This window comes from Pseudorasbora parva, chromosome 3 (genome assembly GCF_024679245.1).
Source record: "Pseudorasbora parva isolate DD20220531a chromosome 3, ASM2467924v1, whole genome shotgun sequence".
NCBI lineage: Eukaryota > Metazoa > Chordata > Actinopteri > Cypriniformes > Gobionidae > Pseudorasbora > Pseudorasbora parva.
This window is the reverse complement of record NC_090174.1, coordinates 37,694,769-37,720,107: the sequence shown is the minus strand read 5'-3', so window position 1 is coordinate 37,720,107 and position 25,339 is coordinate 37,694,769. Positions and strand designations below refer to the sequence as shown.

Sequence of the window (25,339 nt, the reverse complement as noted above, 5' to 3'; positions counted from 1 at the left end):
CCGACAGAGTGATCAGGACCCCGAAGCGGAGGGGTCTTGCATCACTCTGAAGGGGTTTATTCTGCGATAACAACCGGCTGGGTGTACATTATCCCGCTTATTACACGGCTAACGTTACTAGTCTCAAATAAATAATTATTAGACACAAAATATTGTCTCGAGATTAAATATTTTATTAGCTCTTACGCAAAGCTTCCGCGAAGGAAAACAGTTCCTACCTGCTTTAAGCCTTTATCTATTGCTGAAGATTTGCCATATGCCCTTGCTAAATGTTGAAAATGAATGCTGAAAGGGTTAGTTCACCCAAAAATGAAACCAAGCCTGTGATTTACTCACCCTCAAGTTATCGTAGGTGTATATGACATTCTTCTTTCAGACAAATACAATTGGAGTTATATTTAAAAAGTCCAGGCTAACGTTAATCCAAGCAGTTGTTGTAGTTGTGTTTGAAGTCCATAAAAAAATGCAGCTGTCCGTCAAATAACGTGCTCCACTCGACTCCGATGGGTTAATAGAGCCTTCTGATTCGAATCGATGCGTTTGTGTAAGAAAAAGATCTATATTAAAAACGTTATAAAGGAAACCTGCCTTGAAGTCTTCCATTGTAACCCACGGCTGCTTAAGCCACAAGATGGCGCCAGCGTTAAGCATAGAAGTAGTACCGGTCCAGATAACTCGTAGTACCCGTATGAGTGGAGTTTCAATCGCCGACAGCTCCAGATATTTAGCATGCCAAATATCTCACCAAATATCTCACCAGCATTGGCGATTCTCTCTGATCGCGTCTTTGATCATTCACACTGCGTGATTGTCACCCGCATGCACAAGCACCAATTTGCCTGTGATCTCGGGCATTTGTCGGCGATTTCACAAAACCTGTCGGCGACTCAAAATCGGAGGAAAAATCGGGCAGTGTGAACTAGGCTTTAGTATACTTTTTTTTTCATATTATACTTTTTTTTTTCACTAGGGCAAGCTTGAGAGTGAGCATGTGGGTTAAGTGCAGGCAGATGATGATCTGCAGGTGTAGGTGATCAGTACTCTGGTGAAGCGGTGAATGGCGGTTGTGAATGGGTGGAACCTGGCGTGCTTGTGACACTAATAGAAAAGGTGCTATTTTTTGCTGAATAATTTATAAAAAATAAAATATCATATAAGTAGTACCGCTCAAGTTAACTCGTAGTACCTGGATGAGCGGTGTGTTTTTCAACTTTGGCGTTTGTTATCTGGGAATAACATACCGCTGGAATGTGCAATTGACCAATCAGAATCAAGTATTTTACAGAGCCGTGTAATAATTAAAAGATATAATCACCAGATATGAATCTTGAGATGTGGAAAAAGCATATTGAGGAGGCTGAAATTACAGCTTGGTTTACTGAAAGGTCAGGCTAAAGGAGATGTCTCTGAGTATTTGCAAGGTAAGCTTGCCAACAGGATAGGGGAAAGGAAGCTGTTGGTATTAGAAGAAAAAGCTGTTTAAATTAGTCCATCAAATTAAAACTTTATTCATATAAGTGTAAATGATTGGAAAGTCTGGTAATATTTTTACTGTCATTGTTACGTGTAGTAATAACTATAAAATATGCATAATTACGTGCCTAACTCTACATTACTCTGCGTTAACTAACTATGTATAATTTTACTGTAACAAGGACACCTTAAAATAGTGTAACTGAAAATCCTCCTCCATGCTTTTAGCTGTGGCCGGAAGTGACATTACTCACAGTTAGTACTCAAAGAGGAAGACAAAGAGTGCTGCCAGTGAGAGGATAGTTGTGGTGACCATTTGTACTTTTAAATGAAAAAGAATAAACATCTTTCAGGTGTCTGACATATAGTGGTGCATGAATGATGTCAGAAACGGCAAGTCTAATTCACCACCATGGAGTTTTTCCGATTTACATGTAATATAAAGCCTGTGGTAAACATAACTTGACGACACTTTGACATTTTGTTCTTCGACATAAATTACACACACCCATAACCAAAGTGTTATTTTATTGATTATTCTAACACAAAAACTATTATCTAACACAAATAATAGGTTACTGTCGTAATACCGGTTCTCTGAAACACTGAGTGAAGAGATCCAACTATGGGAAAGGCATCTGTACCTGACCTCTTTAGAATCATCTTATTACACCAAGTGTGGCAAAACAGACAGAAGCGGACAGCCAATGCGCTTCTGTCTGTCATATAAGGCCTCTGCGCTACTGTTCATCAGCAGGGCAAAGCTAGTGGATATTTCAGAGAACCGGGGTGAAAACAGTAACCTATTGTTCTCTTTCATCATCTTGTATTCGAGACCCACCTATGGGAGAGACATGGACAGCTCCTCAATTGCCCAATACACTCATAGTGAGGTTTTGTTAGCCAGAACAAGACGGTCTGCCGAAGAGGTGGTGTCTGACTTGTCCCATAATCATAAATCTGCCATACCAACGCACACACATAACTGCAGTGTACAAGCAGGACATGAAACGTGCGTGGCACCCGTGCCGATATCCTTTACCTCATCTTCCGAGCTGCCATATCCTTCACCTTGTCTAGACCCGCAAGATCGTGTTTGAGATCGAGCAGGAGTGTAATGCCAAATGTGCTTTATGCAAACTGGAAAAGTTGTTTCCTCTGTCGAGCCGGCCACTCACTGTTGAGGTTTCTGGAGGATCGGGTCAGCCCAGATGAGAGATGCCGCCATGTCCCACATCCGAGTCAGAAAAGGCGTGGCGGGCAGCCGTGGGAACAGGTGAGAAGATCCGAGAGCTCGGAAAGCAGACAAAGCTTAAACTGACAGAGCAGAACTGTCACACCTGGCGGAGGCTGATCTGATGATTTGTTCTCCTGCAGACAAGCAAGGTGAGCAAGGTGACCACCCTTGACTTCAAGGGTGTTGCTACAAGGTTGCCAAGGTGTTGCTAGAGTGTTGCATGGTTGATATATTCTAGAGTGTTTAGTGTGGTTTCAAGGGCATCACTACACAGTTGCTAGGGTTTTCAGTGTGGTTTCAAGGGCGTCGTTACAGGGTTGTTATGGTGATCAGTGTGGTTACAAGAGGGCTACTTGATAATTGCTAGGGTGTTGCTAGGGTATTCAATGTGGTTTTAAGGGTGTTACTACACAGTTGCTATGGTGTTCAGTGTGGTTTCAAGTGTGTTGCTAACAGTTGCTGGGATGTTGATTGTGGTTTTAAGAGCATTGCTTCAAGGTTGCTAGGGTGTTCAGCATGGTTTCAAAGGCATTGTTACAGGGTTGCTATGGTGATCAATGTGGTTACAAGGCGGCTACTACATGGTTGCTAGGGTGTTGCTAGGGTGTTCAATGTTGTTTCAAGGGTGTTACTACACAGTTGCTAGGGTGTTCAGTTTGGTTTCAAGGGCATTGCTATATAGTTGCTAGGATGTTGATTGTGGTTTCAAGGGCATTGAAGGTTGCTATGGTGATCAGTGTGGTTACAAAGGGGTTACTACTAGGGCTGGGCGATATGGCCCAAAATAATTATCACAATATAATTTTCCATATAAGTCGATATCGATAAATATCACAATAAATGTAACATTTTTATTTCTTTAAAATGTAAAGGCATATTTTTGCTCCTGGGTGAAAGATGTAGAAAAGAGTGTGGTTTTAAATAGTCAACTGTTGTTTTAAACTATCCTTGTCAAAACATGACAAACACTTCCCAACAGGTGAACAATTTATTAAAACTGAGGTAGACTTATTAAAATATTAATTGTGGCAAGCATTTTTTTTTTTACTCTACACTGTATATCAATAATATCATCACTTAATTGTGTAAGTAGTTAAAACACAAAAAATGCAAACAGGCAAAAAAGAAAAGAAAAGAAAAGCGTTTTAAGTTAAGAAACGAAACATTTTGAATCCCCCCTCTCTTGCATCACAGTGTATTGGTCCACTGTGCATCGCTCTTTCTCTCACTCACACACACACACACACACATACACACGCCCATCTCACCGACACACACACCTCACCGACAGTGTGCCGGTCGGGAGATGAGGGAGAGAGAGCAAAGTTCAGTATATGCAAATCTCTAGATCTCTGTCTAGTCTATTTTATTCATTTTAAACATCGGATTAAATTATTTCTCTTTTGACACATGCGATGCTGAGTCATTAATACATCACCAAAGACAAACAATTATGATAGCGATTTACAAGTCCGATGTTTTAGTGATTACAGTTTGGTAGCATTAGCTTGCAAGTCACCCACTACAACTAACAAGGTAATAAGCCTGCTGTGCGTGAATGTAGTTTTATGTTTTATGTTGGATTGGATCGCCAAAATATCTCCAAACCACTGAAGTTGAGCGAACTAACTTGTCAACGATATCTGTGTCCTCCGAGCTGGTCGTGAGCGCTGCATTTTCTTCACTATTGCTCATTTTTATCGCTCCACTTCACTCCGATCCTCCAAGCCTGTCAGCCACAGACTGTAAACAACAGCGCGTGCAGCACCCAGAAACCCGGTCTGCAATAAGCATGCGCAGCATTACGCATAGCGCGTAAGCATTATATCAAGAATTTATCGAACTGTTCTTATCGTTTTATCGAGGAAAATTATATCGTGGTAATTATCGTTTTTTCGTTTTATCGCTCAGCCCTAGTTACTACATGGTTGCTAGGGTGTCCACGGGTTCAAGAGCATTTCTGCACAGTTGCTAGGGTGTTCATTGAGATTTTACAGGCATTGCTACATGGGTAGGTTTTACTAATATGTTGGTAGGGTGTTTAAGGGGGCATTGTTACACAAACGCTAGGATGTTCTGGGTAGTTTCTAGTGTGTTGCTATGTGGTTGTTAGGGTTCACAGGGTGGTTGATAGGGCATTGCTATATGGTTGCTAGGGTGTTCAATGTGGTTTCAAGAGTGTTGCTACACAATTGTTAAAGTGCTTAGTATGTTTTTAAGGGCATTGCTATGTGGTTGTTAGGGTACTCTGGGTTGGTGCAGAACGGTTAGCCAACCATGCTTTGAATTCTGGGTCAAGAACGGTTTGTAATTGTGACATGGAGTACCAGGCTCAAGTTAAAATACAACTGGAACCATTTCTTACTGTTCTTAGAACCGTTCAGCCTGACGGTGGAAAAGCAACTAAAGTTTGATTACATCGAGTCGGAAGATATCCAACATGGTTGATATTTTGAGCCAATTTTAGAGGACAATGCTTTGCAGTTGTCATGCATCTCCTAGCAAAAAGGCATGCGTTTCAGCAAAAGTTTGTTGTGATCAGTCGTTTAGTTTAATATACTCAGTTTTTTTTCTTTGTAACTATTATGTCAACTATTAAGTCACTTAGTATGATGTATACACTGTAAAAACCAAACAAAAAAACAACAACATTGTGTTCCAGTATTTGATACAGTCTAATGGCCTTCTGGGTGTTTAAATAAAAAAAAAATGGTAATTTGATAATTCCATCAATGTAAATGGTGATTTTAGGAAAATAAAAAATCTGATCAGTTATAAAAGATACAGGAACCTGTGTCAGAACAGTCTGAAACACTGACATTTGTTGTGTGTTTTCAGTGTATTTGACATATTTTCCAGACATATATCTTGTCAGATACATATTTAAATGTTTTTCCCTATTGCTGCCACACTAGCCTGCTACAAGAACATCCATGGGTGAAAAGGTGAAATGTTTTCTGATTTAAAAAAAAGGGAGGGGGAGGGATTTATTTACTTCAGTGTGTGTCATATGTCAAAGTGAGATATTAATAGACTAAAAATAAATAATTATAATACACATGAACTTTGATATTAAAGCTGTGACCTATATAGTTTTAAGCAATAAAGGTTTGACTTTTGACTAATTCCTTCAGGGGGAATGTTTGTGAGTCTGTACATAAATAATAATAAATATAATAAATAATAAATAATAAATTTCTTATAAATTGGGTCAAGAAAGCTCATCATATATCAGAATATATGAGGTTACCCATGTATAGATTCTGCTTAGTGTGCATGATCAACCTCTATAAAAGCCAAGTAGACCAGAAGGGATGCAGATAAGACCTCAGAAGTTCCATCCAGTGGTAAGAGCCTGTGCTGACTGTGACTGAAGGGCATTTTATCATCATATGCATCTGTACTTAAAGTAACTGTGTTTTTTATTCATGTATACATTTTAATGAATTTAATTTTCTTTTAGTTCACGGGTAGTGAAAATGTCATCTGGTCTCACAGGACAAAAGGCAAGCAGGTTTTTGATTCAGTGTGTGGATTAAGGTAGAGGAAATCAGTTGTTATAGTCTGAATAACTGGGGAAGCATGTTGCTTTCAAAAACTTGGTTAATTTATTTACAAATAAATGTGTTTAAAATGTAAGATGAATTTAAGGAAGGGATCTCATTTACCCTTTATTTAAGGGCCAAGCATATTCTATTTTTATTGTGTGGTGTATTGTATTCTGTTTTTCTCCTTCTAAATTTGAGTCCATAGAACCCCTTGAGAGCCCATATAACCCCTTGGGAAAGTTATACAAATTTAGAACAAGCACAGAGGAAAATCTGAACATGAAACTCTAACTCAAACCCTCTAGCACCACAAACTATCCTTACTTAAACTCTTGCTAATAACTTGTAAACTGTACAAAATCTTAACTCAGAAATCTTAACTCATGGTGTGTGAAATGCTCCCTAAGATCCAATTTTCTATCATGATATATACATGTATGTCAACAATTAATGTGCATATAAATATAAGTGGCTATATCTCTTAAATTAAATTAAATGTTTTACAAAATTGTACACTTCTGTGTAGACTCAGTAGAGTCTAAGAAAACGGGAAAAAGAAGTGGGAATGGGCCAATTGATGATGCTATAACAAAACATGAAAGTGGTTTTAACTACAGAACTGGCATTCAGTGTTGCTATCATAATCCATGATTACATTTGCATGACTATAAATCATTAGAAAAGTCTAAAGTTTTATCATAACTTTAAATTATGATTAAAAAAAATTTGACAGTAATTTCTTATTTTTTTGTCAGGAAATCTTATAAATCCACTGAGAAAAAAAAAACCATCTACAGTGGAGAAAGAAATATATTTGTTCATATTTTTACCCAATATAGGGTGTTGTGAGCATTAGTGAGCACAGAGTTGTAATTTAATGCACGCTCGTAGCTGGAGGATGCACTTGATCAGAAAGTCCACAAGTGAGACTTATAATCGAGAGTGAGAATCTCCGTATTGATCTGAAACTTCATATATGCCACAATTCATACTGTACTGCATGTGCCGTGTCCTGACAACAGCATATCCTATACATTCAGTTTTTGTCATTCATGAGTTAACCTATCTAAATGTTTGTCTAGTATTGTTTTATGTGTCTGTATTCATGTGTAAGCCTAAACTACACTAGGAATATGCCTCTTTCCTAACACAATTTATATGTCTTGCATTTATTGTTACATTTAATGTTTTTTTTTTTTTTTATGCATATGTTAATATTTTATCTCTTTAGTAAACCTCTCTTAAGTTCTCTCTTGAGTATGGATGCAGAGATTTCCGCTTATGGCAAGGCTGCCATTTATCTTGACACCAAAGGAGGTGATTTTTAATCTCCATTTTATGTTGATGCTCATTAAATGACTTATTACATTGTTTTCTTTCATATATAATATATAACATCAATAGGAAAGAGTTGTTAAGAAAGATGACTACCGGAATCCTCCGAAGTATGACAAGATTGAGGACATGGCCATGATGACCCATCTCAATGAAGCCTCTGTGCTGTATAACCTCAAAGAGCGTTATGCTGCATGGATGATCTATGTACGTTCTAAAAAATATAAAAATAGCATTGAAGCTCAATTTGTCTGTTGTTGTTGCAATCTGACCACTTCTCTGCTCATTTCAGACCTACTCTGGACTCTTCTGTGCAACTGTGAACCCCTACAAGTGGCTCCCAGTGTATGATGCTGAAGTGGTGTCTGCCTACAGAGGCAAAAAGCGTATGGAGGCCCCACCCCACATCTTCTCTGTCTCTGACAACGCCTATCAGTTCACGCAGTGTGGTAAGACATTATGGAATTTATTTCTATAGAATTTATTAGATGTTGCTTTTAATATAAGAAATATTTACAGGATATTCTACAAATTGCAATCAACAGAAAACCAGTCTGTCATGATTACGTAAGTAATTTCTGTTAATCTTAAACCTTGATTTTAAAAAAAGTAAAGTGTAATGTAGATGTCAAATCTATATGGAAATATTTGTTGTCCAGTCCAGAACCGAGAATTCAATGCTGGAAAGACTGTTGTCAGGATACACACACTGGACAAGGTTAGGGTGAAGACACAAAACGTTTATTGAACCACAGGGCAGGGAGTGGAGCGTGAATGGATAGATGAATATGGATCAGTCTTACAGAGATATGTGAAGATAATGGCAGGATGCACAGAGACAACGGTGGAGGAACTCAGACGATGGTGAGAGACTTGAGACACAAAGGAAACTCTGGATACAGGTAATCACTGGAGAACTGGTAATCGCTGGAGAACTGGTAAGTGGGTCTTTCCTAGTTTGAGGTGAGCCGCTGACTGAGGGTAAGTGCTGGGATTATATGGGGAGCTGCGATGAGGTGACGAGATGCAGGTGTGACTGATTAGTACTCGGATGACTGTGAATGCTGAGTGCAGGAGGTGAGAGAGTCTGGCATGTCCTCCAGTACTTTGCCACAGTTGAAGTTTCAGGTGATGAGATGAAGAAAGAGGACAGCAAAATAAAGGTATGATATATAAAACTATATATATTATTTTGAAAGATGTTGCACTTATCTTACAAACTATATTTTGTGAGAAAATATGAAATGCCTGCAAACAGTCTTTAGACATTAAATGTAAAATAAAAACCCTTCAAACAACACAGTGCTCTCTCGAGGAGGACCAGGTCATTGCTGCCAACCCTCTGCTTGAGTCTTATGGTAATGCTGTGAGAATTGACAACTCCTCTCGTTTTGTAAGTTCACTACTTTTATTTATAGTAAAGTTGGTAATTTGTGTTAGATTTTCTATACTGGAGTTATATTTATTTAGCGATTATTAACATTATTCATGTATTATGCTATTTTGTTTTAAACAGGGTAAATTCATCAGAATTCACCCTGTCAATGGTGAGTTTCCAGACCAAACATCCTGATGTGGGTATGGATTGTCTGTCTAGTGTAACTATGCTAAAGTCTGAAAATGTTCTAACATTTCTGAAATTACTGAATTTGAATAAAGTTTGTGAGACATAATTTTCCCAAGACTCATCAATATTATTTTATTTTTAAATATTGCAAATCGAGTTCTAATCGCAACTTACAATAGGGGAAAATGCAATCAGAGCTTGATGTTTTCTGTTTGACCGTCAATCCGAGATGTTTCAGTTGGTCTGAGATGCTTTTAGGGTTTCCAAATTTTGCAAAATGGAGTGGCAGTGGACACCAGCTATTATCATATTTCTTTTACAACAGCAGCAAAAGTCATCAAAGCCATTGCAACATCTTTTTCAAAGTCACAAACAGAGAATTGCTGTCTCAGATGTTTCTCCATCGCTCTGCATACACAATCATCCGTTGGTGATGCCCCTTTGGAAAAACTAGCCTCCACACATTAACACTCTAGCTTGTATAAGCAAATTTTCAACCAAACACTCACGGATCATACCATCTACAGGGGTCGACTTAACTAACACCCATAACACAAGGATACAATCAACAAAGTCTAGGTTAAATTGTTGCCCTGAGCTAAACGATATAGTATGAACACTAGACATTGAGAAATTTAAATCATAATCATGAAAATAATAAATCAAAACCCTAAATAATCATGTTGATAATATTGTAAGATAATCTTTCAAAAAAAAATTGATGTATTTTACAGAAATGACCCTCATCACCACCAACCCCTATGACTTCCCCATGTGCAGTCAGGGTCAGATCACAGTGGCCAGCATTGATGATAAAGTGGAGCTGGATGCTACTGATGTGAGTCATTGCTGTTTCAATATTGACATATTCTATATAAATATGAAAAAATATAAATTGTATTCTTCTCTGTAAATTACAGGACGTTATTGACATTCTGGGTTTCAATATTGAGGAGAAAATGAGCATCTACAAGTTCACTGGAGCTGTGCTTCATCATGGTAACATGAAGTTCAAGCAGAAGCAGCGTGATGAGCAGGCTGAGCCTGATGGCAATGAGGGTGAGCCGTGTTCTTTTTAGTCAGTCTAATTGCTTCAGTTTTATTCTGGTATTTACAATAGTAACAGTTGTATCAACTTTGCTGATAAATTACAGAAATTGTGTGTAAAATATTTTGTGTAAATATAAATTAGTAGTGTGCAGTGCTGTGCATAACGATAAATCTTCACTGACCACATTACTGCAACAGCCCGGTCATGCAGATTTGCCTTCTACAACATTAGAAAGATTAGACCCTTCTTATCAGAACAGGTCGCACAAATCCTTGTCTAAGCTCTTGTTCTCTCCAAACTGGACTACTGTAATGCTCTTTTAGCTGGCCTTTACGGCATGCTCTATCAAACCTTTGTATCCGATCCAGAATGTTGCAGCGAGGGTGGTCTTTAATAAGCCAAAGAGAGCGCTCGTTATGCCTCTCTTTATCAGTTTGCACTGGCTGCCAATAGCCGCTTGCATCAAATTCAAGGCACTAGTGCTCGCCTACAAAGCAACTACCAGCTTCAGTTTCAATATACCTAAACTCTCTTGCTCAGACTTACACAACCTCCAGCAGCTTACATTCTGCAAGTAAACGACGCCTCATGGTTTATGCCCAAAGAGCCATGAAATAACTCTCATGGACATTTTCCTGGACCATTCCCTCCTAGGGGTTGCACCGACTAGTCGACTAATTGACTAGTCGACCTTAAAGGTCCACTGAAATCAAAATTAAAGTTGTTTAGCTTTTAGTATGACTAAAAGTTACCCTTAAAGTTATGAATAAGCTGGTATGTTCCAAAACTATGACAAAATTAGCATTTAGGAGATATAAGCATTCAAAATTTACAGTCTCCCACTTCCTTTAAAACGAATCTCAGATTTTGGTGACATCATCGCAGACTTCACTTTCTCGTCAAATCTTCTGTCCAATCAAAATGCTCTCTAGAATCTAAAGCAGAGATGCCCAAACTAGGGCCCGCGGGCCAAAGTTGGCCCGTGGTAACCTTTGATTTGGCCCACCGAGGTCCGAGAGAGAGAGCCTACATTTTGAAATGATAAACGCTCAAACATTATAATAAGCATGCATGTTTATTTTCCGTCAGTGAAACAACTCACTGCAGCCTGTAAAACAATTAAACAATTATCAGTAAATAATGGTAACCCAAAGAGTATAAGAAAATTAATTATTAGTTAAAAAAAGATTTGTAGATAGATTCCTAGCCTTTTCCCCCTTAAAGATGCGTCCATGCCGGTCTGCGCTTTGAGATGAATGTGGGACATGAGCTGGATAGACACCTTTTCTAATATCTTTGTCTTCATGATGTTGCAAAGCAACACTTGTTGTAAAAGGGCTGAAGAGTGAATTTTATCTTCCACAGGGCCAAGACATTTAGGCTATGTTTGATTATGCACCGCTAGAAAAAGCGAAAGTAAAACCGCTGGGTGCACGTGAACTGCGCTATTCAAATAAACTTGACGCGCCTCAAGTCTAATAACAAGCACAAACATAAAATTTAATAAAATAAAATTTGTCAAAAGGTATTCGTCCTACAGTCTTTACCATAGATGTGAATGGGTATAATATACTTAATTATACGCAAACGAAAGGAAGAAGCATTAATATTTTCCTGTGAAAATGAGTGCGACGCGAGTGAAGATTTGAGAAAAGAAACCAGATGTCCATCAAATCGGGTGACCAGAACGCAAAACAGAATTAAAAAGCTGGCAGATCTTAAATTGGGCTCAGCCCACCTCTCTCATCCAGGGCTGCAATGTTACATCTGCGAATTTATTTCCTTTTTAAACAAAGTTTTGTGCTTTTACTCCTGTGGTAGGCCTAATATTCACGTAAAACAGCATTCACATACCAAACACTGGGTTAATGACGAAGATAGAGCTTTAAGTAGAAAATAGTTTTTATGTAAAGAGATAAATTAAAATAAAAAGTGCACAACTCTTCTTAAGTGGAAGGAAGCTACCTTTTTCCCCCATCACGTGGAAACTTGTGCGGGTGAGTCCTTATTTGGGTTAATAAAATAATGAAATTATAGTTTTTAAGTAGAAAATAGTATTTATGTAAAGAGATATAATTTACTATACTCTGTATTTTATCTTTTTATAAAAATAAAAATAAATGACGATATCATCGTCCATTGCGATGTTTTACTGTAAACATTGTCAACTGCCAATTTAGGGGATATCGCCCAACCCTATTTGCTAACAGTCTGTTCCTTTTTTAAAAGAGTAAAATATCCCTCAACATTATGAATCTGGATCATTGTGTATTTGACATTGAACCGTATTTTACATTGAACACTTGGGGATTGTTGCCCATTTAATTGGTCATTAAAATGCAACACTTTACAAATAAAACTGCATTAGTTAATCAGATTACATTTGTTTTATATTTATTGTAAACATTATGAAATGAATAAACCCATAGCAACTTTAATGTAGGCCTAATACAGTTTGATTTATGATTTTTTTTTTAATTACTTTCGGCCCACGTCTCTCAATCAAGTTTGATTTTTGGCCCTTCATAGGAAAAAGTTTGGGCACCCCTGATCTAAAGCCTGCCCCCTTACACTGCTGAAGCTGCTGCTAAAATCGGTCAGTTGTTTACAAACACATTTACTAATTTCTACATGGAGAAATGCACATAGCACACTATATATGTTATAGGAAATGATTCAGTGTAAAAATGCTTTCATTTGAGGCAAATAAAGTCTGTTTTCACGTTAGTTTCACGCACCGCCTCAGCGCACACACCCCAACAGCTCTGGTCTAAATTTAGACTACAGACACGAGAGCGCAGCACTGATCATATGCGCGAGTCCACGCGCACAACAAACATATCGACCCATTTGAATTCTGCACAAAATGCTGCATTTCAAAAGCAATATGGAGGAGATTATGATGGTAAACAATTAGAGGAAACTGGCTTTACCAAACAGAGAAAGGTCCGCTCTTGCGCTCTAGTCAAACTGTATATTAACGAAACGCTATTGGCTGTTTCAAAAAAGGGGAGGAGCTGCTAACAGCTGGAGCCTTTCAGGGGAAATTACGTCAACACATTGAATAATGCGGCGCGTTCCAAAACACTTCAGTGGGCCATAATATGCTCTGTCATGACGCTTTAAGCTTGTCGTCGACTAGTCGCTGGCCTATAGAGGGTGCAACAGGATAAACAATTTCCTGACACGCAGGCTCTGTTTTGAACAGTTAAAAATGACAAATAAATGTATACTCCGTGAGCTCTCCACAAGACATGTTTGATACCATCTGGATGCTTAAAATTGATCGGGAGAATGCAGGCTTATTGTACACGTAAGTTAATCATCGCGCTAAACTGCGCGCTTCATTGCAATGCACACACACACACACACACAGCCTGATCACGCGAAAATCACGCGCACCTCACACAACCATTCAGTAGCGCAGAAATGTATTATCAACACTGTTCTGTGATTTATCAATAAAATAGCTTAGAAACTGAAACGTTCTAGCATATATTTCTTGATAACTAAAACTCACAGCTTCACTATTAGTAGAGAGACGCTGCTAGGTAGAATTAATTCACACACCTACAATCACCCACTAATGCATTCATATCTTTATTATGCTACTTTATCTGTATCTTATTCAGAACCAGCAGTAATCTGTGAGAAATATAATGACCATAACACAAAAGAACTGATACAAAAGCTGTTATGTAGGACCGATAACCTCATGGGCAGTGCTGTGTCATATGCCATAGCTGTCCTGTGCACGAGAAGACCCGAGTTCGAGTCTCAGCTCGAGGCGCTCATGGTTATTTGTTTATTAATGACGTCATCAGCAACTAGACGACGTCGACTCGACTTTCATCACATAATGTCGACTTTTAAAAAATGGAAGTCGTTCAACCCCTATTCCCTCCTGGTAGAACGACCTGCCTATCTCAGTTTGTGCAGCCGAGTCTGTAGCCATTTTCAAAAAACATCTTAAGACACATCTTTTCCAACTCCACCTGACTAATAAAGACTAGCAATTAACTATCCAATTACATTATCTGTATTTTTTTGTTTTGTTTTTTAAATGTGTAATGTAAATGTAATTCATGTACACAAGCACATGCACAAAACGTGTGAAAAATAACATAAAAAAAATAACATTTACAGCATGTTCATGTGTTTTACCTACAATTCTGGCTAATTATTGCAGAAGCAGAATAAAATATCCACTCTATTCTACTTACAGGTGTACAACTCTTTTTGTGCCTCAGCCAAATCTATCTATGAGAGGATGTTCTTGTGGATGGTCGTTCGTATCAACCAGGGCATCTGCAGTCACAGGCAGCATCTGTGAGAATTTACTTGAATTAACTGAATATCGGCTCCATTAAAATTGAGCAATGTGGTTTCCAATGAAATAGCAGTCTATTTCACTAACAGGAATCTGAGGGTCTCTCTGATGCTGAGGAGAAGTTTGAGGGTCTGATCAAGAGCAAAATCCAGCTTGACGCTAAACTCAAAGAGACAAATGAGAGACTGGAGGATGAGGAAGAAATCAATGCTGAACTGACAGCTAAGAAGAGGAAACTGGAGGATGAGTGCTCTGAGCTGAAGAAAGACATTGATGACCTCAAGCTCATCTTGGCTAAAGTGGAGAAGAAGAAACATGCTACTGAGAATAAGGTTTACGATTGATTGGTTTAAGATTAGATTCAATCTCTGTATTGATATAGAATATTCATTAATTTAAGCTTCTTTTTCAAAAATAAAATAAAACATCTCACAGGTTAAGAACTTGAGGAAATGGCAGTTCAGGATGAGAGAATTGCCAAGCTTCGGAAGGAGAAGAAAGTGCCCTAAGAGGCACATCAGCAGATGATCTTGCCACTGAGCCACTTCTGCTCAGATTGAGATGAATAAGAAGCCAGAGGGTGAATTCCAGAAGCTGTGTCGTGATCTTGAAGAGTCCATCTGTCAGCATGAAGCCACATAGAAAAAGGGTGTGAAAATTGGTGCAACAGCTTGTCACCATGGGGCAGTACCCTTAAAAGGACAACTTTGTACTATTTTTACCACAAAAAGGTTCATAGTAGTACCTTAAGGTACTAATATGCACCTTCTAGGAGTCCTTTTAATACTGCCCCAGTGACAAGCTGTTGTACCCCTAAAGGTACAATTTTGACACCCCTTTTCTCTGTTTATACTGCTGCTGCCATCTACGAAGAAGAAGAAGCATGCAGACAGTGTGGCTGAGCTGGGAAAGCAAATCGACAACCTGCAGCGTGTCAAGCAGAAGCTTGAGAAAGAGAAGAGTGAATACAAAATGAAGATCGCCTTTCCAGCAACATGGAAGCTGTTGCCAAAGCAAAGGTTGGGAAATATTCTAAAGAATATAGTTGACCCGTGGCCATGCTGGCAAAATGAGTTGGAATGCACACAGGCTAATTGCGAGCTACAGGCAAAACAAATTAAAAATGTCAATTTGGGTCAAATTTCTTTTTCATTCGCAAAAATTCATTAATTTAGCCCTCTTTTAGCTTTATTTGTACATTTTTGCAGCATTTCAACTTTGTGAATATTCAGAGCGAATTCTTGATGGGTTGAACCATTGAAATGTCATTTTCAAACTGATGCTGATTTAAACAAAATTATCTTGGCTGACTGACAGATCAGAAGTGTGCACACAAATATGCCTCTTAGACGATCACATGATTCCAATATACACATGAACATAGAATTACAGTATTTTAAAACAACTGTCTTGGCAAGTATTCACATAAACATTATCTAGTATGTCTTAAGTAAACGTTTGGTTAACTGATGGGGATAAACATCTGATGTGCAACATTATATTACATCACGTCACAACATCACACTTCAATCGTGTTGCAAAAGTGAATCTCCATGGTCACTGCTGTCACAGGACTTCACGAAATCAACAATGTTACCAAAGAAGTGTGTTTTTGATGGAGTGGTCCCAGCGATAAAGGTTCACGGTCATGCTTTGGAAGCAGGCAGTGAGTAAAACTGCTTCAAATGTCTATGTTGTTGGCTATCATTCCGTAGGTCAACATCAGTAAACAACACGATCGTGTATAGTTAATTTATCAATGGAGCATGCGATGTATGGTGTATGTTTAAATACATTTGTCTAGCTGACCAATATACGTGTCAGTTAGCCTAGAAATCTAGATGCACCCTAGCGGCAGCAAATCTAATCTGCCCGCGAGTGTCGTCTAGCAACTCTCAATACCCTTCTGAGCTGTAATCGTCAAACTCTTGCCAGGCTAATCACATCGTGTATAGAGTCGGCGGGCGGGGCCATAATGACGACGGCCGAGTTGCGTTTGCGTGCTTTTAGTAAACACAGAAACTGGCACACGGTGGTCTTTCAAATCGGCTTTGACCGCGACTCTGGAATACTTGGAGTTAAGCTTTTCTCTGAGAGAAGAACAAAGAACAGCTCTGAAGTCATTCTTAAAAAGGGAAGATGTTTTTGGAGTTTTGCCGACAGGATACGGCGAATGTTTAATATCAACGAGCTCAGTTTCAACTTCGTTGCTCTGGTTGGTTGTAGCGCCATCCTATCGCGTGCAGAGGGAGTTTGAAAGACAGCTATTTATCTCGCCCCTCTAATTGAGCCCTGTCAATGGTGAGTTTCCAGACCAAACATCTTGATGTGGCTCTGGCTTGTCAGGCTAGATGTCAGTTTGTTTATTGTAAAACCACCTAAACATAAACCTAGGGGACGTTCTCACAAAGCGTGCTTCTTCATTCAAATCCGCTACTCCATTGTTTAGTTTTTTATACACTATCTGACGTGCAAAACTGTTTTGCTTGCTACTGCTAAGGTTTAGTCACATACAATAGTCCATAAACCAAATCATGTCATCATATACCACGAGTAAACAAATGCAAATGTTAACAAGCCACTAAATACAGTACATACCACAGAGACGGACGTCCTGATGTTGCTGCTTCTCCTGTTAAATTTATTTCAGCCTCCGGATCTGATTCTGGATCATATATGTATTAGTTGAATCTGATAGCCATGGTTTTTAGGGTAAGGTTTTCTTTTACGATGTCAGCTTTCAGAAGCTGTCACGCAGTAGCTGTGCGCTAGTCATTCTTTAGCTCCGCCCACAAGATACGCCTCCAGCCGCTTGTTTTTTTGTTTTGTTTTTTGAAAGACTCGGTACAGCCTATCTTTCTTTTATAAATATAATAAAACTAAAGACTTTTCGGAGATATGTAGGATGCAATACTACTATAGGTACTCAAGATTGACATGAGATTGACTGAAACTGAGTGTTTCACAACCCCCCACCCCCCAATAGTGAAAATAATTTACTTTTTGTAAATGTGTTGATCTAATGACTTTTGTATTTGCAGGGCAATCTTGAGAAGATGTGCCGCACACTTGAGGACCAACTTAGTGAAATTAAGTCCAAGAATGATGAGTAATGGTAATTAATTACACATATTCACTAATATTATAGCAACAGTAATTAATGTCAATAATTAACAATAATCATTAAAAATAATAGTACTAATTATCAACAATAATTAATCAAAATTAACATAACACTGTAACAAGTGTGTGAAATGAACCAATCACAATCTGACACAATGAATGTGAAACTATATAGGTGAGTTTGGCTATCAGCCCATCATGACAGTGACCTGCTCCATGAGGAGTTTGAGGAAGAGCAGGAGGCAAAGGCTGAGCTGCAGTGGGAAATGTGAAACATTTTGCGCATTAGAGAAAGTACATTGAGTATGTATATTATTGTATAATATTCCCAATTTTCACAACTATTATATAGATTAGAGTTTAAAAAAATTGTTTTACTTAATAGGAAGAAGCTGGCTCAGCATCTGCAAGAGGCAGAGGAAAAAGTTAAGGCAGTGAACTCCAAATGTGCATCTCTGGAGAAGACCAAACAGAGACTCCAGGGTGAGGTGGAGGACCACATGATTGATGTGGAGAGAGCCAATGCTTTGGCTGCTAACCTTGACAAGAAGCAGAGAAACTTTGACAGACCTAGGGAGACAGATCAAGAGGAACAGCCAGAGAGTCATTGAATCCATGCAGGGCACTCTGGACTCTGAAGTCAGGAGCAGGAATGATTCCCTGAGAATCAAGAAGATGGAGGGAGACCTTAATATGATGGAGATTTAGCTGAGCCATGCCAATCGCCAGGCTGCTGAGGCCCAGAAACAGCTCAGGAATGTTCAGGGACAACTCAAGGTATGTGACATCGGTTCGACTTTGGGATGTATTCATATTTTTTAAAGTCATATGTAACTTTATGTAACATATGTAGTCATATTTACAATCATATGTAAAGTAAAGGGAGTCCGCAAATTTGAGCGACGAGTCAAGGAGCTCACCTACCAGGTATGACCATATTCCTCATAAGTTTGGACAGTACATAAAAAAAATCGTTTTTTTTTTAGTTAAAGGCAGATGAAGGGATTCAGTTGAGAAAAAATAAGTGGGGGAGCTACTAGTTCTCAAACATGGGATGGCAATACATTGATACAATAGATATACTGCAATGAATTGCAAGAAGTCTTGTTGCTAATGGTCAGGAGTTTAAACTTTTATTTTCAAATTGACAAGATAAACCTCATGTTATATGTGTTCAAGAAACATGGTTGAAGCCAGAACGGGATTTTATCATAGTTGGATATAATGTAAAAAAATGATGGGAAAGATGGAAAAGATGGAGGTGTAGCAACATTTTTGCAGAATGGAATTAAATATAATATAAGTAAAGAGCAAGAATCAATGACAGTAAGGATTTTGCCAGGGCAAGAGGACACAGAGAGATTTTAATTTGTCTTGTACACTGATATACTGATGATAGGATTAGTGTGTATTAATGATAGGAGAGATACTAGATATAATAGTACTCACAATAAAGTACAATTGACTTGACTCTGTCAAGTGAGATAGCAGGCATTACAACAAAAATAAAATTTTAATTGGCAGTGATCATTATCCAATTGTGATCAAAGTTGGAATAGAAGTGTATCAGAATGAATCAACAAAAAACGCTAAATTAAATTTTAATAAAGCTGTCTTTTAAGAAGAATCCAACAAATGTGTATGTGTTTAATGAACAACTGGTGCCTCAAGACGGGGTGAGTCTTGACAGCTGTAGAGGGGCTCGGGGCAGTTTTGATATAAAGTTGCATGTCATCAGCATAACAATGAAAAGATTAAATGAAAAGGACCAAGGGGGAGCATGTAAATCCTCTTTGGACAGTTGGGCTGAGAACTGACCTCTGCGGAACACCACATGTAACAGGGAGCAGCCTGGACTCACATTCTCCCAATCTCCCAATATAACATGCTCAGTCCTGTCAGAAAGGACTGAAACCACTGCAGTTCTGCTACAGATAGTTCAACTCTATTGTGGAGGTGGTCCAGGAGGATGGTATGGTCCACTGTGTCAAATACCTATGATAGGTCAAGGAGATTGAGCAGTGATGGTGATCGTGAATCAGCTGTCATTAGAAGGTCATTTGTCACCCTAAGCAGAGCTGTTTCGTGCTGTAGGCCGAGTGAAAGTCTGATTAAAATATCTCAAATAAGTTGTTGTTTTTTAGACTTCTCTAGAACCTTTGACAGGAAGGTGAGGTTGGAGATCGGCCTATAATTAGCAAGGACCTCCGGGTCTAGGGTTGTTTTCTTAAGTATAGGATAGATGACAGCAGCTTTAATGGCCAAAGGGACGTGACCAGTTTTGAGAGAGAGATTAACAAACTGGGTGATGAAACTGGGTCAGACTCCGGTTCAAATTGATACAGTTGCACAGATGTGTCCTCAGAGACTCCTGTCACCATCCTTTCCCCTCAAATGTTGTCAAGGCAACACTCCACGTGTGTTGTGTCAAAGCGGCCTAAAGAAAGGAGGGGTGGGCTGAGCAAAGCTCATTAGCATTTAAGACATACAGAATGCAATGATTTAAAAGTTTCAAAATTTAAATATGTTATTCAGAATACAACATAGATGACATCAAATGTTTAAATTGAGAAAATGTATGATTTTAAGGGGAAAATAAGTTGATTTTAAATTGAATGGCATCAACACCTGGCAAAAAAGTTGGGACAAGGCCATGGTTACCACTGTGCAGCATCTCCTCTTCTTTTTATAACGGTCTGCAAATTGCGAGGAGACAAGCTGCTCAAGTTTAGGAATAGGAATGTTGTCCCATTCTTGTCTACAGGCTTCTAGTTGCTCAACTGTATTATGTCTTCTTTGTTACAATCCTTTGTTACAATCCCGGATCCTTCTACGCAGCCATGATGTTGTAATTGACTACGTTTACATGGACAACAATACTCTGATATTAATCTGATTAAGACAATACTCTGATTAAGAGGCTACCATGTAGACAGCGATTTCTAATTACCTTAATCTGATTAAAGTCATAATCTAACTAAACATGAATCGGATTAAGACACGTGGAGTATGCCTATTTTAGTCGCATTATCGGAGAGCATTACAGACATGTACACACCTTAATCTAACTATTAGGCTAACATTGTGTCTGAGATTTCGCCGCATTTTGTGACAGGACACATAACGTTATGCACAACAGGGAAGTGCAGAGGGGAGGCTTTGTAGGTTCGAGCCTCTGCCCTTTTTGAAAATTAATCAGAAGTGCCCCTCTCATCAGTCATCGATAATATTGTGGCCAATAAAACAGAATTGGAATTATAATTAATAAAAGAACGTCTACAAACCAGTAACAAATGGCAGAAAAGTCCCATTTATCTTTTACGTATCTGTCAGTCTGAAATGTCGTTGCCATAACGCATTGCTATGGGCGGTGTGTGTTTTACTTGACTGTTCATTCTGAACACTGCGTCCTCTCTATATTTTTATTTTTGTTGTAATTATTATGCTCATTGTAAAAGTAAAATACAATACATTTGTATCTGTGATCGCGAACCAGATGAGTCATTCAATGAACGCCTGTGGAAAAACAATCCAAACAGTCACGATTTTTAAACCTTTTTCATCATTAATCAAAGCTATTATTCTAAATGTAGGCTGTCAATAAGGAGGAAAGGGGTAGTGGGTGGAGGGGGGGGGGATTACAAGGTACAGTGGGTACAGCAGGTACAGTGCTGTCACTGGGGCAGTACTATATAGAGATCTTATAATTGCTCTCTCTCTCTCTCTCTCTCTCTCTCTCTCTCTCTCTCTCTCTCTCTCTCTCTCTCTCTCTCTATATATATATATATATATATATATATATATATATATATATATATATATATATATATATATGTGGCAGGAATATCAGGATATTAATGACACAGGAAGACTTTGTATAATATTCAAAGCTGTGTTGGCATGAGAGATAGGCTAAATGGATGGATTGTAATGTACATGAAAAGAAAATAAATGAATTAAAACAAGTACTTGAAATAAAACTAAATTTCACACTAAAAAAACAACGTAGGCCTACTTGGAACAGCATTGAGAAGACAAATTTATTTTGTTTTATTATTATTCCCCACATTCTGCCAAAGTTTCTGATTCACACTCATGTCCAGTAGGTGGCGGTAAAGCACCTATAAGCTGGTTTGCCAACTGCCACGGCAGTTCTCTAGATGTAAAAGGGTTGCTCTGGGAAACAATTAGAGATACCCTCAATGAAGAAACACAGTCATCTCAGACATGGGTTGGATCATTTTAATGGTGCTGATTATTCTACAATGGAATGCAAGGAGCCTAATTTATAATGGTCAAGAGTTTAAGAAGTATATTGATGATTTAGTAGAAAAACCTAATGTATGTATACAGGCAATATTGCTAAAACCCCAATTAGATTTTATTATAAAGGGATATAAGTTAGTTAGAAGGGATAGAGAACTTGGCAGGGGAGGAGTAGCAACAAGAATGGTATGAAGTATAGGTAGATCAAATAAAAGTCAAATAATGAAACAATTAGAAGTAAGATATGGACTGAAAGAGGTTGTATATATTATTAATTACTATATAATACTTGTGAGAAATTGAATCAAAGCATTTTAGAAGATGTTGTGGGACTACAATAAAACAACATAATGTGTTGGGATTTCATTTGCATAATTTATTGTGGGGGAGTAATGGTACTGATAAAAATTGCATACTTATAGGAATGTATTGATGATAACTCCTTAGTATATTAATAATGAAGAAGGGACAAGGTATAATAATAATACTGAGGCAGTACTTGTCTAGTTCAATAGCAGGGATCAGTACATTGATAGGAGTGACCATTGCCCAATAGTGACTAAAATCGGCACAAAAATTTGTTTTGAAAAGAAAAGGGGAATCTCAAGATGGAAACTGGAGAATATAGATTGGGAAGCATTTAAGGAAATGTTTGGAAATAAATGTATGGCTCTACAAAGGAGAATCAAAGGGATATGTGTTCAGTGATCAATTAATTAAATTATTCAGTCAGCTGAGAAAACAATACCTTAAAACACAATAGATGTTTCAAAAGTGTACCTTAATGATGAGTGCAAAAAAAGCCATAAAAGCCAGGAATAAAGCATTTAGGCAATGTTAAAATATCATTCTCAGCAGGCTATGGTCTCAGCAATCAACTCTCAGAAGTATGGGGCATGATCCGAAGAATTGGGGGGGATTACAAGGATTTTTATGAAAGATTTATGAATAGCCAGCACCGTCAGAAAAAAAGGTACAGTGCTGTCACTGGGGTGGTACCCTAAGGTACAAAAGTGAAAAGGTACATCTTTGTACCTTACTAATCCCTGGTACATATTAATACCTTAAAAGGTACATATCAGTATTTTAAGAGTGTATATTAGTACCTTAAAGGAAAATAGTAGTACCTTAAAGATACATATTAGTACCTTTTTGGTTTTGTACCTTAGGGTACCGCCCCAGTGACAGCAATGTACCTTTTTTTCTGACAGTGAGTGATGAACAGTGGAAATAAGATGGCTGTTAGCAACCTATAAAAGGCTGAACTATTAGTACAAACATTTCTGAAAGTACATAGTTCTGATAATCTTTCAGAAGAGGCCAGACAGAGTAGGAATAGAACCTTAATGAGATTCTAAAAATGAGATTCTATGAAATTCATTACACTTCATTAGTTTAACATGTTTGAGTTAAAACGAGCAATAATTAGTGCTCGTCAGAACACTCCAGGTTGGGATGGGGTATGTTATAAAATGCTGGCATACATGACAGAAGACACATTAGAAATAATATTAAGTCTTTTTAACCAAATTTGGGATTCAGGTCAACTTCCTTTAATATGGAAACAAACAATAATAGTACCTGTTCTCAAACTAGAGAAAGACCCATCAGATCCTTCTAGTTGCTTTGACTTCACATTTAGGTAAAATTATGGAACGAATGATTACAGAAAGAGTAACGTACTTCCTGGAAAGTAAGTCTCTTCTATCTCCATATCAGAGTGCGTTTCGTAGGGGTCGCAATATTGTGTATAGAGTCCGAAATAAGGAAAGCACAGACCAACAAAGAAGTAGTTATAGCAGTCTTCTTTGATGTGAAGAAGGCTTATGATATGCTCTGGAAAGATTACTGATAAAACTAAAATCATTTGGGATTAATGGTATATCATTGGGTTCTAGATTTTTTATTTAATATAAATACAAGTAAGGGTAGGTGTAGAATATTCAAGATTATACTGTATATTGCGGAGAATATAGTGAATACAGTGCAATATAGTATGTCGGTAAGAAATTACAAGCTACAATTTATGAATTGGAAAAGGGGACCAATAATTGGATGATTTAAGTTATCTGTAGTAAAAACACGTTATTTGTCGGCAAAAAATGTCACCCATTTCTTTGAATCTATATGGGCAACAACTAGAGCAAGTAAAAGTTGTATGTTTTCTTGGGGTTTGGTTTGATGATAAACTGACATGGAAGGTTCATCTGAATCAAATTAAAGATAAATGTCAAAAGGTCATCAACATTCTTCGTTGTCTATCAGGACAAGAATGGGGAGCAAGTAGAGGGTCTTTACAAAACATATTGGGCACTCATGAGATCGTTTTTTGACTATGGATGTACAGCTTACATGTCAGCAGCAGAATCAAACCTCAAGAAATTAGATGTATTGCAAGCTCAGGCCTTGAGCATATGTAGTGGGGCATTCAAATCATCTCCAGTATCATCAATGCTGATGGAAATGGGAGAAATGCCATTAAGAATTAGAAGAGTAAAATTAATGATTGCATACTGGGTTAATATCAAAGGACAACATGGGAATCATCCTATCAAAAGCATTTTAAAAGAATTCTGGAAACATAATGTAACAAATATCAAAAGTTTTGGATGGATAGGTGATGCGAAAGCAAGAAATATAGGATTACATCACAGTACAATAATACAGTCTCGCTTATTTCCTCCATTCCTCCCTGGTTATTCCCTTTGCCAACTGTTGACCTTAGTATTCAGCAGGAGCTGAAAGACAATACTAATCAACTTTTGATAAGGTATATAGTCCTGAAGCGTTTTAAGAAACATTACTCACAATCATTGCTTTTATTTACAGATGGATCCAAAGATCCTGATACAGGATATGCAGGTGCAGCAGTGTATATTCCAATGTGTGAATTTTATATTAAGAAAAGAGTAACCAACCATTACAACCATATATACAACAGAGTTATTGGCAATATTATTGGCCCTGCAGTGGATGGAAGAGAAGAAAGTAAATAACACTGTCATTGCATTAAATAGCACTTGAAAGTAGAAAATCTGGCAGGACATCAGTTAGGATGGATATTGTCAATGAAATATTCTGTAAAATGTATAATATAAAAGTTAAGAGCATGTGTACACAATTAATTTGGGTCCCAGCTCATACTGGTGTGGAGGGAAATGAGAAGGTGGACATTCTGGCTAAGCAAACTCTAAGAATAAAACAAGTAAATCTACATATAAGTAAAACAGAAGCTAAAGTATATTAGAACATATACAAAATCAGTTTGGCAGATATATTGGGATGACCATTAAACAGGTAGACTTTTGTATAAATTACAAAAAACAGTTGATGCTGGAAGAAAGGATAGTAACGAAGGGAAGGAAATATCATTACTCGACTTGGACATACCGGATTAAATAGTACATTA

The 25,339-nt window shown here is 37.9% G+C and overlaps 3 protein-coding genes across 5 annotated transcripts in view; all 3 read left to right on the top strand.

Moving 5' to 3' along the window:
- The first annotated feature begins 6,028 nt into the window (after positions 1 to 6,028).
- On the top strand, positions 6,029 to 8,556 carry LOC137071061 (myosin-1-like). 3 transcript variants are annotated; one of them, XM_067438721.1, is made up of 8 exons: positions 6,029 to 6,057; positions 6,174 to 6,216; positions 7,490 to 7,575; positions 7,663 to 7,800; positions 7,886 to 8,042; positions 8,139 to 8,160; positions 8,253 to 8,311; positions 8,421 to 8,556. In XM_067438721.1, the coding sequence occupies exons 3-8, from the start codon at positions 7,522 to 7,524 to the stop codon at positions 8,459 to 8,461; spliced, it is 471 nt and encodes a 156-aa protein (XP_067294822.1). In that variant the 5' UTR covers positions 6,029 to 6,057; positions 6,174 to 6,216; positions 7,490 to 7,521; the 3' UTR covers positions 8,462 to 8,556. The 3 variants fall into 3 exon arrangements, with proteins under 3 accessions (XP_067294822.1, XP_067294821.1, XP_067294823.1); XM_067438720.1 differs by having other exon boundaries at positions 8,399 to 8,533; XM_067438722.1 differs by lacking the exon at positions 8,253 to 8,311 and having other exon boundaries at positions 6,037 to 6,057; positions 8,349 to 8,482.
- Positions 8,557 to 8,616: 60 nt separating this feature from the next.
- On the top strand, positions 8,617 to 12,800 carry LOC137071062 (myosin-3-like). The gene is made up of 6 exons (XM_067438723.1): positions 8,617 to 8,756; positions 8,897 to 8,986; positions 9,110 to 9,140; positions 9,895 to 9,998; positions 10,081 to 10,219; positions 12,741 to 12,800. The coding sequence occupies exons 1-6, from the start codon at positions 8,655 to 8,657 to the stop codon at positions 12,788 to 12,790; spliced, it is 516 nt and encodes a 171-aa protein (XP_067294824.1). The 5' UTR covers positions 8,617 to 8,654; the 3' UTR covers positions 12,791 to 12,800.
- Positions 12,801 to 14,630: 1,830 nt separating this feature from the next.
- The window catches only part of LOC137071058 (myosin heavy chain, fast skeletal muscle-like), a 65,330-nt gene continuing 54,621 nt past the window's right edge, over positions 14,631 to 25,339 (top strand). Inside the window, exons 1-5 of the mRNA XM_067438717.1 lie at positions 14,631 to 14,873; positions 14,977 to 15,560; positions 17,583 to 17,656; positions 17,840 to 17,967; positions 18,050 to 18,441. The gene's annotated coding sequence lies outside the window, so the exon portion shown is untranslated. The remainder of the gene's footprint in view (positions 14,874 to 14,976; positions 15,561 to 17,582; positions 17,657 to 17,839; positions 17,968 to 18,049; positions 18,442 to 25,339) is intronic.